The 13,549-nt window shown below is 30.6% G+C and overlaps 1 protein-coding gene and 1 long non-coding RNA gene across 2 annotated transcripts; both read right to left on the reverse strand.

Annotated features, from left to right (window-relative positions):
* Positions 1 to 5,145: 5,145 nt before the first annotated feature.
* On the reverse strand, positions 5,146 to 6,888 carry LOC142552671 (3-ketoacyl-CoA synthase 5-like). Its single transcript, XM_075662433.1, has one exon. It carries the CDS (start codon positions 6,831 to 6,833, stop codon positions 5,343 to 5,345), a length of 1,491 nt encoding a protein of 496 aa, XP_075518548.1. The 5' UTR covers positions 6,834 to 6,888; the 3' UTR covers positions 5,146 to 5,342.
* A 2,875-nt stretch (positions 6,889 to 9,763) lies between these two features.
* LOC142552672 (uncharacterized) lies at positions 9,764 to 11,971 on the reverse strand. The gene is made up of 2 exons (XR_012821854.1): positions 11,129 to 11,971; positions 9,764 to 9,845 (listed from the first exon to the last, which is right to left on the reverse strand). It is a non-coding gene; the product is annotated as an uncharacterized LOC142552672 (long non-coding RNA).
* Positions 11,972 to 13,549: the final 1,578 nt, after the last annotated feature.

Here is a 13,549-nt window from a genome sequence, read left to right on the forward strand (position 1 = left end):
TAGATGATATCTTGCAATAAGTGAGGAAAATTGGTGGTTGGCATTTCACATGGTTCCCAATAAAAGTAATGACCCTGTCCTTGTTGGAGTTGAAAGGGTGTAAATAAAAGAAAATTTGCCATTGTTATAAAAAAGTTAATTTATGGATTTTGTGAAAGTTGAGGGGCCCCTAAATTTAATTTAAGTATCAATTCAATAAACCCAGATATATACTTCAAAATTCAATCTATTCATCATCCAAAAGGAGGTTGGAGTGGCACCAAATCGTTTCTATATATTATTGCCATCTCAAATTCACGGAAAAGTCGTTATTCTTCTTCTGTTTTTTTTTTTTTCCCTTGACTTAGAAAGTAATATTGCATCGTATTTTTTGCCAAATATTTAAGTCCATGGATACGTTGTCGTTACCATATAGAAGATGATGGGCGTACACACCCCCAAGAAAATTTGGTCAATAGGATAAAAACATTCGAAATCAATACATACATATTATAAAAATGTGAATCAAGGTCAAAGTTTTTCTATTGTGTAATGTCAACTTTATCCTTAGTTTGTACATACAGGAAAAATTCAGTGAGGATGTTTTTGTCAAATCAGTTATTATGATAAGGACAAAATTGTCAAACTACATTTATGTTAGATAATGATCAAATCTATACAATTATTATTATTATTATTATTTTCTATTATAAAAGTGTGAATCAATGTCAAAGTTTTTCTATTATGTAATGTCAACTTTGTCCTTAGTTTGTACATACAGGAAAAATTTAGTGAGGAATTGAGGATGTTTTTGTCAAATCAGTTATTATGATAGGGACAAAATTGTCAAACTACATTTATGTTAGATAATGATCTAATTGCCAAAAAAGCTGAAACTTTAAAATTTTTTGATTTTTTTTCTTGTAGATGAATTGAACAAACTTTTTTCACAAAAAATATTAATTTGAAAAGATTGAAATACCAAAATATATTGGTTTTATTTGCTTATAGATGAAGTGAAAAAGAATTTTTTCACAAAAAACTTAATTTGTAGATTTTTTCACAAAAAAGTTAATTTGTAGAAGATTAAAATAACAAAATTCGTTTGTTTTATTTTCTTGTAAATAAAGTGAAAATATTTTTTCCACGAAAACTTAATTTGTATAACGATATGATGTTAAATATCTTTTATTTTACGTTCATTAAGATTAATTATTTTAAAAAGAAGAATTAAACTATTGAAGCCAAATAATTAAACTAATTTTGTTTTTGTTTTAACAAGGTTGGTGTCATGAAGAAGGTTCGATATTTAATTACATTTACGAAATGATACAAGAATTATCAGATATAAATATAGATAATCCTAATAAATATTTCATTGATATTTATTTTATCTATATTTCTTTATCAAAAAGAAAGTCAACTAATATTGTTCAAAGCATTGGTTCATTGTGAAAATTTAACGATATAAGATTGAATAATATATTTGTATTAATTTTAACTATATTTTCCTCTTTTTAAAGGCTATAAACTATAACAATTATTTTATGAGAGATTCTTGCAATTAACGAATGATTATTTTTATAAGAGATATATATTGACAAATCAGTTATAGTTTTTGTAACATTAAAATATATATCTTTGAATGTAAATTTTTAAAATTATGATAAATAAATTTTATAAAATTTATTCATTAGCAATACACACTACTTCTCCATAGACAAAGTCAAAGTTATTTGGTTTTTATTTACTTGTAGATGAAGTGAACAAATGTTTTTTACAAAAATATTTGTTTGAATGTGATTTATTTTATTTTGTAGATTTATATTCTTTTGAATGATTTTATATATGCAAGAAATTTATCTTTAATTTGGTGAGGAAGTTTTTGTAAAATCAATTATTATGATGATGTCAAGATTATCAATCTACGTATGCTAGGCAAGGGTCAAGTTGCCAAGAAGATTGAAACTCCAAAATTCTTTGGTTTATATTTTCTTGTAGATGAATTGAACATATTTTTTTCCGCAAAATATTAATTTGAGAATATTGAAATACAAAAAATCATGGGTTTTATTTGTTTATAGATGAAGCGAAAATAATTTTTTCCCAATAAAATTAGTTTGTACAATATTGAAATACCAAAATTCTTTTGTTTTATTTGGTTGTAAATATTGCGAATTTTTTCCACAAAAACCATAATTTGTGTAAAGACATGATATTAAATATCCTCTATTTTGCATTAATTGAGAATAATTAATTTAAAACGACGAATTAAAATAATGAAACCAAATGATTAAATAATGTGGGTTGGTGTTATGAAGAAGGTTCGACGGTTAATTACATTTTACAAAAATGATATAAAGCATTATTGGATATAGAAGAAAGATGACCTTATAAATATTTCGTGAGTATTTATTCTATCTATTTTTTTTTATAAAAAAATCCAACTTATATTTTTCAAAGCCTTAGTTTATTATTAAAATTTAACAATATATGACTGAATACATACAGTTTTACTAATTTTAACTATTTTCTGTATTTGTAAAGATCAGAAACTATAACAATTACTTATTTGATGATCTTGCAATTGACGAAGATGTGTTTTATAAATGATGGATATAAGTAAATCAATTATAGATTTATGTAATCTGAAATGACATATCTTTGAAGGTAATTTTTTAAATTATTATGAATAAATCTTTACAAAAATTATTCATTATTGCCCAATATTTCTCCTTATGAGTTATGATTGATAACCAGAAAGGTCAAATTTATTTGTTTTTATTTGCTTGTAGATGAAGTGAACATATATTTTTCACAAAATATTAAATCGAATATGATTTGTTTTATTTTGTAAATCTATAATCTTTCGAATGAGTTATATATACAAGAAGTTTCTCAGAAAAAAAATTAATATATACAAATTTAATACTTCCAATAATATAGTATGAAATATAAAAAAAATGTTATCGTAATTTTGAATTTTTGTATTTAAATAACATATTGCATAAATATGTTATATCAATAAGAGTTGAACACTTTTTGATAAATATAATAAAATATTAATTAAATCATATTTTGTCAATTGTCTAGAAGATAGAATAACCGAAATTCATTGATTTTATTTGCTTGTATATTAAGTTAAAATATTTACAAAAAATAAATATAATTTGTAGAATACTAAAATAACAAAATTCTTTGGTTTTATTTGCTTGATGAAACAAACTTTTTTTCCTACAAAACACTTAATTTGTGTGAAGATTTGTAGAGGCATCAAATAGAGAAGAATATACATTTCTTCTCATAAGATTTGCTAATGAAGATGACGAGAATATTTTTTTTCACATAGTAGAAAAACTGGTGACAAAAAAAAAAAATAATAAAAGCAATATAAATTGAAAATATAAAAGAAGAAAACATTTGACGCAATAATTAATTTAAGGTTTAGAATATATTATCTATATTATATTTTTATTTTTCATAAATCAATAATACGTGGTAAAATAAGTGGGCAACGTTATATATTATACTTTTTTTTTCTCTCAAATTTAATTTTAATAACTATTGTAATATCAATTTTATATTATATTTTCTCCAATGTCTAATTTATACAAAATTATAATATTTATTACTACTATGTTTTTCAACAATTATTAATTTATTAGATTGCATTTGGATAAATTGATTTCAAATTTATGGATTATAATTATAATTTTATTGTTAACAATAAAACAATATATAAAATCTTGAATCCACACGTTACTTATTTACATATTATTATTTATATAAAGTAAAATAAATTTCAAATAACATTATTATTGGGTGGACTTGAAAAATATCATAATTAACATGAAATACTACTATATAAACATGAAATGAGTGGATTTGAAGTTTATGAAGTTACTTATCTAAAATAACAAAAATACATTTGAATGTATTGAAATCCATGAATTTGAAATCCTTCCATTCAAGAATAACCTTAGATTTATAACACATAAAATTTTTAAACAAATATCTTTTGCACTCATTTTAAATACATGTAGTACAAATTATATTACATTGAATTTCCTACGGATAATGCTAAAGGTACAACCAATATATCGTACTGCGATATTTACAAAAATTATATCGTGAGATTTTGTTATTATCTAATGAAATTTTATATTTAATTTATAATGAGATTTTAATAAATGAAATTTATGTATTGATTTTTTTGAATTGTAAGAATTATTGTACAAATTTGGTTGCACATGTAGCATGACTCATTGTCTATCGACTAATATAGCATGAAATCATTAATATATAATTTTTTGTAAATTAATCTCTTCTGATCTCATTTATTTAACAACAATTATTGATAATAGAAATGTATTTTCACGTGCGTCGCACGTGTCTTTAACTAATATGTTAAAAAGTTTGAAAATAAGGGACAACTTGGAAAAAGTATACGAAAATGCAATTTTTTTTAATGTGTGCTTTGCAAGTTAATTCTCTATGTTGTCGAAATTGAGTTTTAATCTTATCACGTGACACCGTCGCAATGTAAAAGGTACCAAAATTGAAAAGAGAATTTATAAAATATAAACGGCCAATTTGAAATTTCCCCAAAATTCATTAATGGCCTATCAAAGAATTTATAAAGAGATGTGAAAAATTTGTTTTGACATTTTATTTGGCATTCATTCTACCAAATACCTCGTTGTTCGACCCAACTGAGAGACTCCGTATGGATCCAACGGATGAAATAAATTCAGTACATAAAAATTTCAAAATTCATTTTATGAGACAATTAATAATTGGGAAAAAAAATTGGGTTCGAAACATATTTGCCGGTTGAGTAGCAGTAAATTGGCTGAAGTCCCCCCCCCCCATTCACTGACCGATTTGGATATTGGAGTTGAAATTTCATTTGTTTGCACATGCGATCTTAATTAGTTGCCATCCTATTTATCCGCGGCTAAACAAGCAATTTGATGTTGCAATGCGCGCATGCCCAATTAAAGCTACATACCAATATGATGGTAAAGATGCAAACTTTGTAATTATGTTGGAAGTAAATGTAGAAATAATTAATGTTGCCAAAAACTTATACGTTAGGTTAAATGAGAGTACTGGATAAAGAGAAATAAAGTTCCAAATTATTGTAGTGGGAAGGAAATTGCATAATATTTCAGAATTCATCTAACAATTTATAATTATATAATAAAAATAATAAGCCACCAATTCCAAGATTGACGAGACAACAAGGACGAGCGAGGCACTAATAATTTTTCCTGGGACACATAAAAATTAAAGAAATAGAAAACGAATTATTTCTCAATATTAATCGGCCAATAATAATAATAGATAATACAAAACGATGCCTAGAGCTTGACAACTTCTGGGATATGAACCGGGTACCGATCAATGCAATCAGCCCACGGCCCCTCCACCGGCGTTTTGATATCCCGATTGCACTTCCAAACGGCACTGTTACACTTAAATCCACTCCCGAATCCGATCTGCCACACCCGGTCACCTTTCCTCATCCTACCCTTGGATTCTATGTAAGACAGTTCATACCAAAGTGAAGAAGAAGAAGTGTTTCCAAATCTGTGTAGTGTCATTCTTGAAGCCTCCACTTGCTCCGCCGTGAGCTGGAGGTTTTTCTGCAACTCATCGATCACCGCCCTTCCGCCGGCGTGGATGCAGAAGTGCTCAAAGGCCTGCTTGAAGTCTGGAATATATGGCTTTAATTTCGAGTTGAAGAATTTTCTTCTGAGGAGTGAAAAGGCAAAGAGAATTTGCTCTGATGCAGGAAGAACAAGAGGACCGATTGTCGTTATATTGGATTTCAGAGCTTCTCCCGCTATGGCCATTAGATCTATGTTCAGCTTTATCCCAACATGTCCTTCTGGGTCTTCTTCTTGCTGTATGCAGTTGTAGGATTTGTCGTCTGCTCCTTTGTGGGTTCTTACGACGTGGGAGAGTACGTACTTTGACCGGTGGCGCTCAGCCCACCGGTTAGACAAGAGGACGGCGGCACCACCCATTCGAAAGAGGCAGTTAGGGAGGAGCATGGCTCTTTCTTTGCCTAAGTAGCAGTTGGGAGTGAGGATTTCTGTACTAATAACAACAGCGTTCGAGTTGGGATGCTGTTGGAGAAGATCTTTGGCTAAATCTATTGAGATTAAACCTGCACTACACCCCATCCCAGAAAGATTGAAGCTCTTGATATTGCTTCTCATTTTGTACTTGTTAATCACCATAGCTGTTAACGAAGGTGTAGGGGAGAAAAGACTGCAGTTTACAATCAATATATCTATATCTCTAGGCCTCATCCCCGTTTTCTGGAAAAGTGAGTCCATGCAAGAAAAGATTACGAGCTCAGCTTCTTCTCTAGAACGACGCATACTTGGAGAAGGAGGAATAAAACACATCGCAGGTGGGAAACAGGTCTCTTCCCCAAGCCCAGATCTTTCAAGAATCTTCATCTGAAAATGCACGCTCTTGGGTTCCTTGTGCAACACTATATGCGCGTGCTCCATGAATCCTGCGAATGAAACTCGCAAGCTCTGCGGGGGCTTGAAAAGCGCGTAGTCGATCAGGTAGACAGTGCGGGGCCGCGACATGAAGAAGAAAGTGGCGGAGTAGATTATGAGGAACAAAGAGCAGATGATGTGGAGCGAGGTTAAATGCATGGAGTCCCAGAATTGGATAATTTCTTCGGGGCTTAAACGCAGGGATTCGAGGAACAAGGCGATGATTACAGGGATGAGGAAGAAGGCGAGAAGATTGTTGGCGAGGTACTGGTAGCCGAGTTTGACATATTTGAGCTTGACTGATTGAGAGAAATCCGGGAGTTTGGGTGCCATTCTCTGTTTGGGATGGATATTTTTTTGCAGGAAAATTAGGACTGCTTTTGTAGGAGAAGAGAAGACAGCCCCAGTTTGAACTTTGAAGAGGGTATGGCGCATTTAATTTTATTTAATATTAATTAATACAACGCAACTGGGCCGTCTCTTAAATATTTGTCGTGTATTTTTATTATGGTTTGGTATATGTTTTATTGTGCATTTGCTGATAAGATAAGACATGTTCAAGTACGTCATTAACATTTCCATATCAATAGATTATTTTCCTTCATTAATACAAAAAGTGTTTTCAAAATAAGTGTGGATTAATTGTTTTTAAATTACTCGTAAACTAGCATAGTACTAGTAGACACATGCATTGACCGCATCCCTGATATATAGACACCACTCTCTTTTTTTTAATCAGTTGATAATAATATGTAAATATATTGAATTGACTGTTGAGAAGTTGACAGCGCGGCCCCTCTCACATATTTCGGTTGGGAATCATAAATAAATTTGATCTCACATCTGTGTTGAACTGGTAAACATGATAAGTGTGAGAAAAGGGCGATTCCATCATTTATTGACTGTCTAAACTTTGTGCCTGGTCAATGCACCTCCGTCAGAGATAAGTCAACACCAACACCTATTCACTAATCAATCCTAGCATATTTTTCTTCCATTTTACTAATTAATTAATTTTCTCTACCAACGGTTCTCGGATTTTAATTCCTCCTCAAATTCCCATCCATCCATTGCAGGCAAAATTAATTAATCTAAAAATTTTATTATTTTTACTATTTCAAAAAAAATTATTCGATTATATTTTATTAGGTAAGAGGGTTTATTTTTGGTATGACTAAAGTAAAATTATTAATTTGATCTAAGATATTTTAACATTTGATCGTGAGAAAAGATTTCCAATTTAAAAAAAATTAAAAATACACCCATTAAAAAAAACAGAGACAACAAATGATTTAGATTTTATCACTCTTTTTTTTTTTAAAAGGAATTTGACATACATAGCGTGTGTATTTATTAAGTTGTAAGAGAAGGAGCAGCTTATTGGCCCAGTTGTGGTGGCTCACTCTATAGTTATGACTATGCGTCTCCCGGCAATAACCACTGAGCGTTGGAGGTTGGGCATTCAAATGATATATGGATTTTTAAAAAAATTAGATTACAGTACAACTACTCTACGAATCTCACTACAAAGTTGGTAATGATAATAATAATAATAATAATATGTCTTTTAAGAGACGATTTTATAGTTATCAACTCTGCTCATATTTATATCAATAAATAATTTTTTTCGTATAAAAATTAATAGTTTTTCATAAATGGCCTAAATAGAATCTCCGTCCCATAAAATTGATTCATGAAACTGTCTTACAAATATTTTTGTGCAAAGTGGAACGGTGTCTAATAAATTAAGGAAGAGAAAAAGAATGTATTTGGACAAGATGAAATTAACCGCTCTTGTACATCCAGAAAGTCCATCCACGAGACAAATTGATGACATATACGCAACTCATGGGTATGTATTTTGTTGTACGAATGTTTGCCACTTGTAATAATATCCAAAAAAATTAAACAGTGTAATAAATAGCTAATTTATTTATAAAATCAATCTGCAATGTAAAAAAAAAAAGTGTATTTCAATTCAAAAGGTGGATATCATTCTGTGAAAAAAAAAAAAAAACAACAACAACAAAGGTGGATATCATGCCATTATTTCGGGTACCTACCTAGCCTTGCTGCATCAGGGAATCAGGTCTATATATATTGTCGTAAAATTTTAAATATTTTAAAGAAAGAGAACGTATACAATTATTGGGTCGTCCCACTGTTATGGGCCTGGACTGCTAGTTTTACCAGGTATAAGTTTGTTAAGCATCTCATCACTTTCGGCCCAATATGTACTTTTGGTAAAGGAGAACAAATTCTTAAATTATATATCATGATTACAATAATATTCGAATGAAATAAGAGAGAACGACGGTCTAAAAAATAATTGTTGCTGAATTTTCATATCCATTAACACAGAAAATATTTTTAGTTTATATTTTTCAATGTTTTACATGATATAGAATTAATATATATTTTTTTATGAGAAATTTAAATTTATTATCTACACACTATATTAAGGTTCAGCCCGTGAGACCGAAAATCTGCAAAAAAATTCCAAAATTGTACTAATATTTTTGGCCAATTTTTTCGTAATTATGATATGATCTCTATTTTAATATAAAATAAATTAATTACAAAAAATTTATAAAACACAGAAAGATTTTTTTTAAAAAAACTAAATAAACACGAAACGCCTAATCAAGACATTAATATTATATGATATATGTAGTCTCAAGCTAGGAGTGAAAAAGGAAATATAGAATAAATAGAATTTTGTGAGCATTGAACAAAAGAGGAAGTGAAAGCATGGAGGGTTGAGCTGAATTCAATGCGATGCCAACGGAGTGAGCATGATTCCATTCCAAATGCTACCAAACAAAATATTTCCCAAAACTAATTGCAAACACACTGACTTCTTAACTCGTCCGCCGCATAATACGCGACCTGCTCTTTTCTTTTATTATTGTAAATAAAAATACCTCGTTTTCAGTATTTGAAATTTAATTTTAAACGACCTATTATTGTCATTATCGATCATTTCATTTCACTGAATAACAGTGTTATATTTTTGTAGCTAAAAAATCATGCATGGACGGAAGTTCCTTCGATTTGTCTGTATTAATTGAGCCACCACTTTGGGTAATTCATTTCAAAAAAATTTACCCTAACTAAGCAATGAAGTTCCTGAAATGCCCTTGACAAAATCCTGAAAATCCATTTTTGTGCTGCGAAAATGGTTTGGCTATATATATGTGTGTGTGTATTTTACCTGAAGAAGAAGTACGGCACTTTTTAATTTGAGTTTTTTTTAAAAAAAATTTTGTTAGGAGAACGGACAACTGTTGAGTCATGTTTTCCAATGATCAATCTTCTCAATGTCACAAACTACAGATCCCTTGTCTGCTGGGTAAGTATCTATCTAGATTCTTTTATTTATGCTCAAATTAATATTGACCTTAGTACATAAAATTTTCGAATATGTGATTATTATTAATATTATTATTATTATTCAAAATGTTTGTATACTGTATTTCATGACTGATGCGATCCTAGTGAAATAGATGAGACGGGTCGGGTGCTCCACCGGATCGAATCAATAATGTTGTTCAGGAAAATGAGCAGAGTAGATGGCTTCGATCGTGACCTGCAAATAAGAAAAGAACTCGTGAATGGGCGCCGGAGGGGTGTCCGGCGTGGCCACTCCGATGCTTAAGTCAGCAGGTGAAGAAGGAAGAACAAAAGCAATATATGTGAGAATATATGTGTGCTTGAGAGTTCAAAGATTCAGAATCCTTTAAATGAGATGCATATCTGCTATTTATAGGAAGAAAAATCAAGGATTACCTCGATTTGCGCGTACAACTACCACTCATAGCCTTTGATGTTGACTTTCTGTCAAGCCACCCTACCTCTGATTGCTTTTCGGACACGTCAAACCCCTGTAGTTCTGACAGATAAGATAGAACTCGAATGCAACACTGTTATCGAGGTAGCCCAGGTAGAATGCCTCCCGGGAGCTTATATGAGAGTCCGGGCTTCTGTTGCCCGGAGAATTGAGCCTGAGCTTGCACCTGCCCGGCTTCAGAAGAATCCATCATGCATAATGACCCTGATTTGGGAATCCATTTGTTATCCCGGATCATCCATGACCCGGACTTTTATGAGGGTATCATCAATGACTTTTATTTCTTTTTGTCAAATAATATATGACAACAACTCAATGCTTTATAATTTTATCTGAATATGAGCCAAATTGAAACCACTTTAAGCAATACCCAAAAAGTCAACTGTGTGAAATTATCCAGAAAGCCATATTTTATTTGCTTCTTACTTTTTCAATCTTCCAGGATTATGAAGAGTTAAGACACCAGTAAACTTTTGCTTGTGAGAAAGATAACAGCTTGATTAATACAGTGAAAAACTGAGAATTGTAATAATACATGTATGCATTTAATTAATTTTGTCGCCCTTATGCACATAAATCAAATAACCATTTATATTTTACTTAGTTGAATCATTTCCATTCGTGGAGTCTATTAAAATCAATTAAAGATTGCAAACCAAGATAAGAGAATTTGTGAAATTTATGTGACTAGAAAAATAAATGTGGAATTTCAACATAATTGTTACGTGGAAGTAGTTTTAAGCAGATCTGAATAAGTAAAACTAAAAAAGATACGTACAGGCCAGATTGAAGATTTCTTGATCTCCGGCGCAGAAAAGAAGAGAATATCGAAATACCAAAATACCCACGGTTTAACCCCGTCAATTTAATAAAAAAAAACCAGCTTATATCACCAGAACTACGAGAAAAAAACGTGGGTATTTTGGACCAAATGCTACCGAAAAAATATGTTACCTTCAAAACAAACAAAAAAAAAACTTAAATTAATTGACATATGATATATCTATTGTTAACTAGTTGTGCAGAGGATCTGGGCAACTGGGAATCTTCCTTTTGTAATCAAGAAATCTTCCATCTTTTGTTCTGTTGAGATCAGAAACTCTTCCATTGAAATAATCTTTGAAGATTTGCGTTTGATTCCTGCTTGGTGGAGAAGATTCCACTGTTGAAGCTTCTGCTTCATGTGCTGTAGCATAAGAATCATGTCCTGCCAAAACCCTGATCGCTCCGGCCTTGTTCGGGCCGAGGGCCCGTATATGAAATAGTGAAATGATTAGGAGGAACACCAGAGACGGGTGCGTGAGTATTGGGCTTTTCTCACCGGAAAATGACATGGCAGGTGAACCTGAGAATAGGGTTTCTGTATAAAGAAAAAATGAGCACACTTCAGCAGCTGATTGTAATTTAATATGAAAGAATACGATGGTATCTTCGAGTTTGGGGCTTTGGGTTGAATCTCTTGGCCCTTTTGTCTGCATATATTGTCTTTCTATAAGAAAATGGTTCGAGTACTTGTCCAGTGATCGACGGCTTTGTGAGTTGGATAAAAATATACATAAACCACGCCACAGCCACTGTTAAAATATGAAAAGGAGTGATGTGCAAGTTTCACTGGTCAACAGCTTTTCTGTTGGAAAAGTCATAGACAAATATGGTAGGGTGTATTCAATTATGTTCACGAAAAAGAATCATTTATGCCCTAAAAATTTACAGTAAAAGGCTTCTCAAACAAAGTTTTAAGAAGTTAAACGTCGGTACATTTTGCAATTCTTTACTAGTACAATACAAAGACTATATTTTTAAATTGCTAGTGTCTGTAGTTTTAATTAGCTAGGATTAATATGCTAGCAGGTTATAAGTTTATTAAAAAAATGAAAGAAAGGCTTTTAATTTGTTTAACTGGTACATTTCTTGATTTGTTCTTCTCAATAGCATTTTATGCACATCAATTGTGCATGCTGATGCTACACCTGTAAGATGGAAGAAAAAGAGCCGTATATAACCATCGTGTAAGCATTTTTTCTAAAAAAAAATAAAATTTGGCCGAACCCCTTTAATCGATAATAAGAAATAATATGACACGAACGTAAAAGAAAAGGGAGCACTGAGTAGATCTAGTCTATTTACCAGAGAGATTTGACCAGATTTTCTCGACGGTGAAGACTTAGGTTTATAAGAAAATAATAAACAGGCAGCCAGAGTTTGACTAAGAAATATATGGCCCCGCGTCGGTGAATTTAATATAGTTTGCCGTGAATAGAAACACGGTATAAAATCACGTGTTTATATATTATATTACTATTTCTCATTTTAAAATTATAATTATTATATAACGAAATTAAATGATATTTTAAGAAATTAATATCAATATAGAAATAATATTTACCATATATAAGATATATATAAAAAAATGCAGGTGCTTTTATTAACTTGAATCCATATGTTTGCAAAAACATGAAACTCCGCTGATTGACCGGGAATCTTTCTCTAGGCGTTATAAATAACTTTGTTGTCTACGTACCATAAACAACACATGACAATTTATAAGGGCTTTATTGTTTGTTTTTTTTTATTTTATTTTTATTTAAAAATAGCAACCTGCTTTGTATTTCGATACATAGGAGAAAGACACTTTTGTTTTTACCAAAAAGAGTCCATTTACTATAATTTCCCCTATATATGTGTGTGCGAGGGAGATTTTATTTTTATTTTTTTCCCGCAAATTAACACACAAGAACTTTTAAGGACAAGGTAGTCCCTCTCTCTCTCTCTCTCTATATATATATATATATATATATATATTACATGTAGTCCACTAATTATTGACAATAATTTTTTATGGGGCCATAAATGAAGACTTTCTCATTAGGGTAAGTATATTTTAATATATGTATGTGGTCGTGACAAACTTATTTCTCATCTATTATTTTCCTAATTCAGACAAATCAATTGGATATATTGTTTTGGAAAAATAAATATATATTACATTACTATTCCACATGATAGGAATACGAAACAGTTCCATTTTTACGACTTTTTGCTCCTCACCCCCCCAAATAGAAAACAAAAAACAACAGATAATATTATATAATATCATATACTTAGAGTAAATTTTTAAATACAACAAGAAGTTATTTATGCAAAATGAATATAAAAATATTTAAAAATTTAAATGAAATAAACGCGCAATATTTTTTTA

This window comes from Primulina tabacum, chromosome 8 (assembly GCF_025594145.1).
Source record: "Primulina tabacum isolate GXHZ01 chromosome 8, ASM2559414v2, whole genome shotgun sequence".
In the NCBI taxonomy this organism is placed as follows: domain Eukaryota; kingdom Viridiplantae; phylum Streptophyta; class Magnoliopsida; order Lamiales; family Gesneriaceae; genus Primulina; species Primulina tabacum.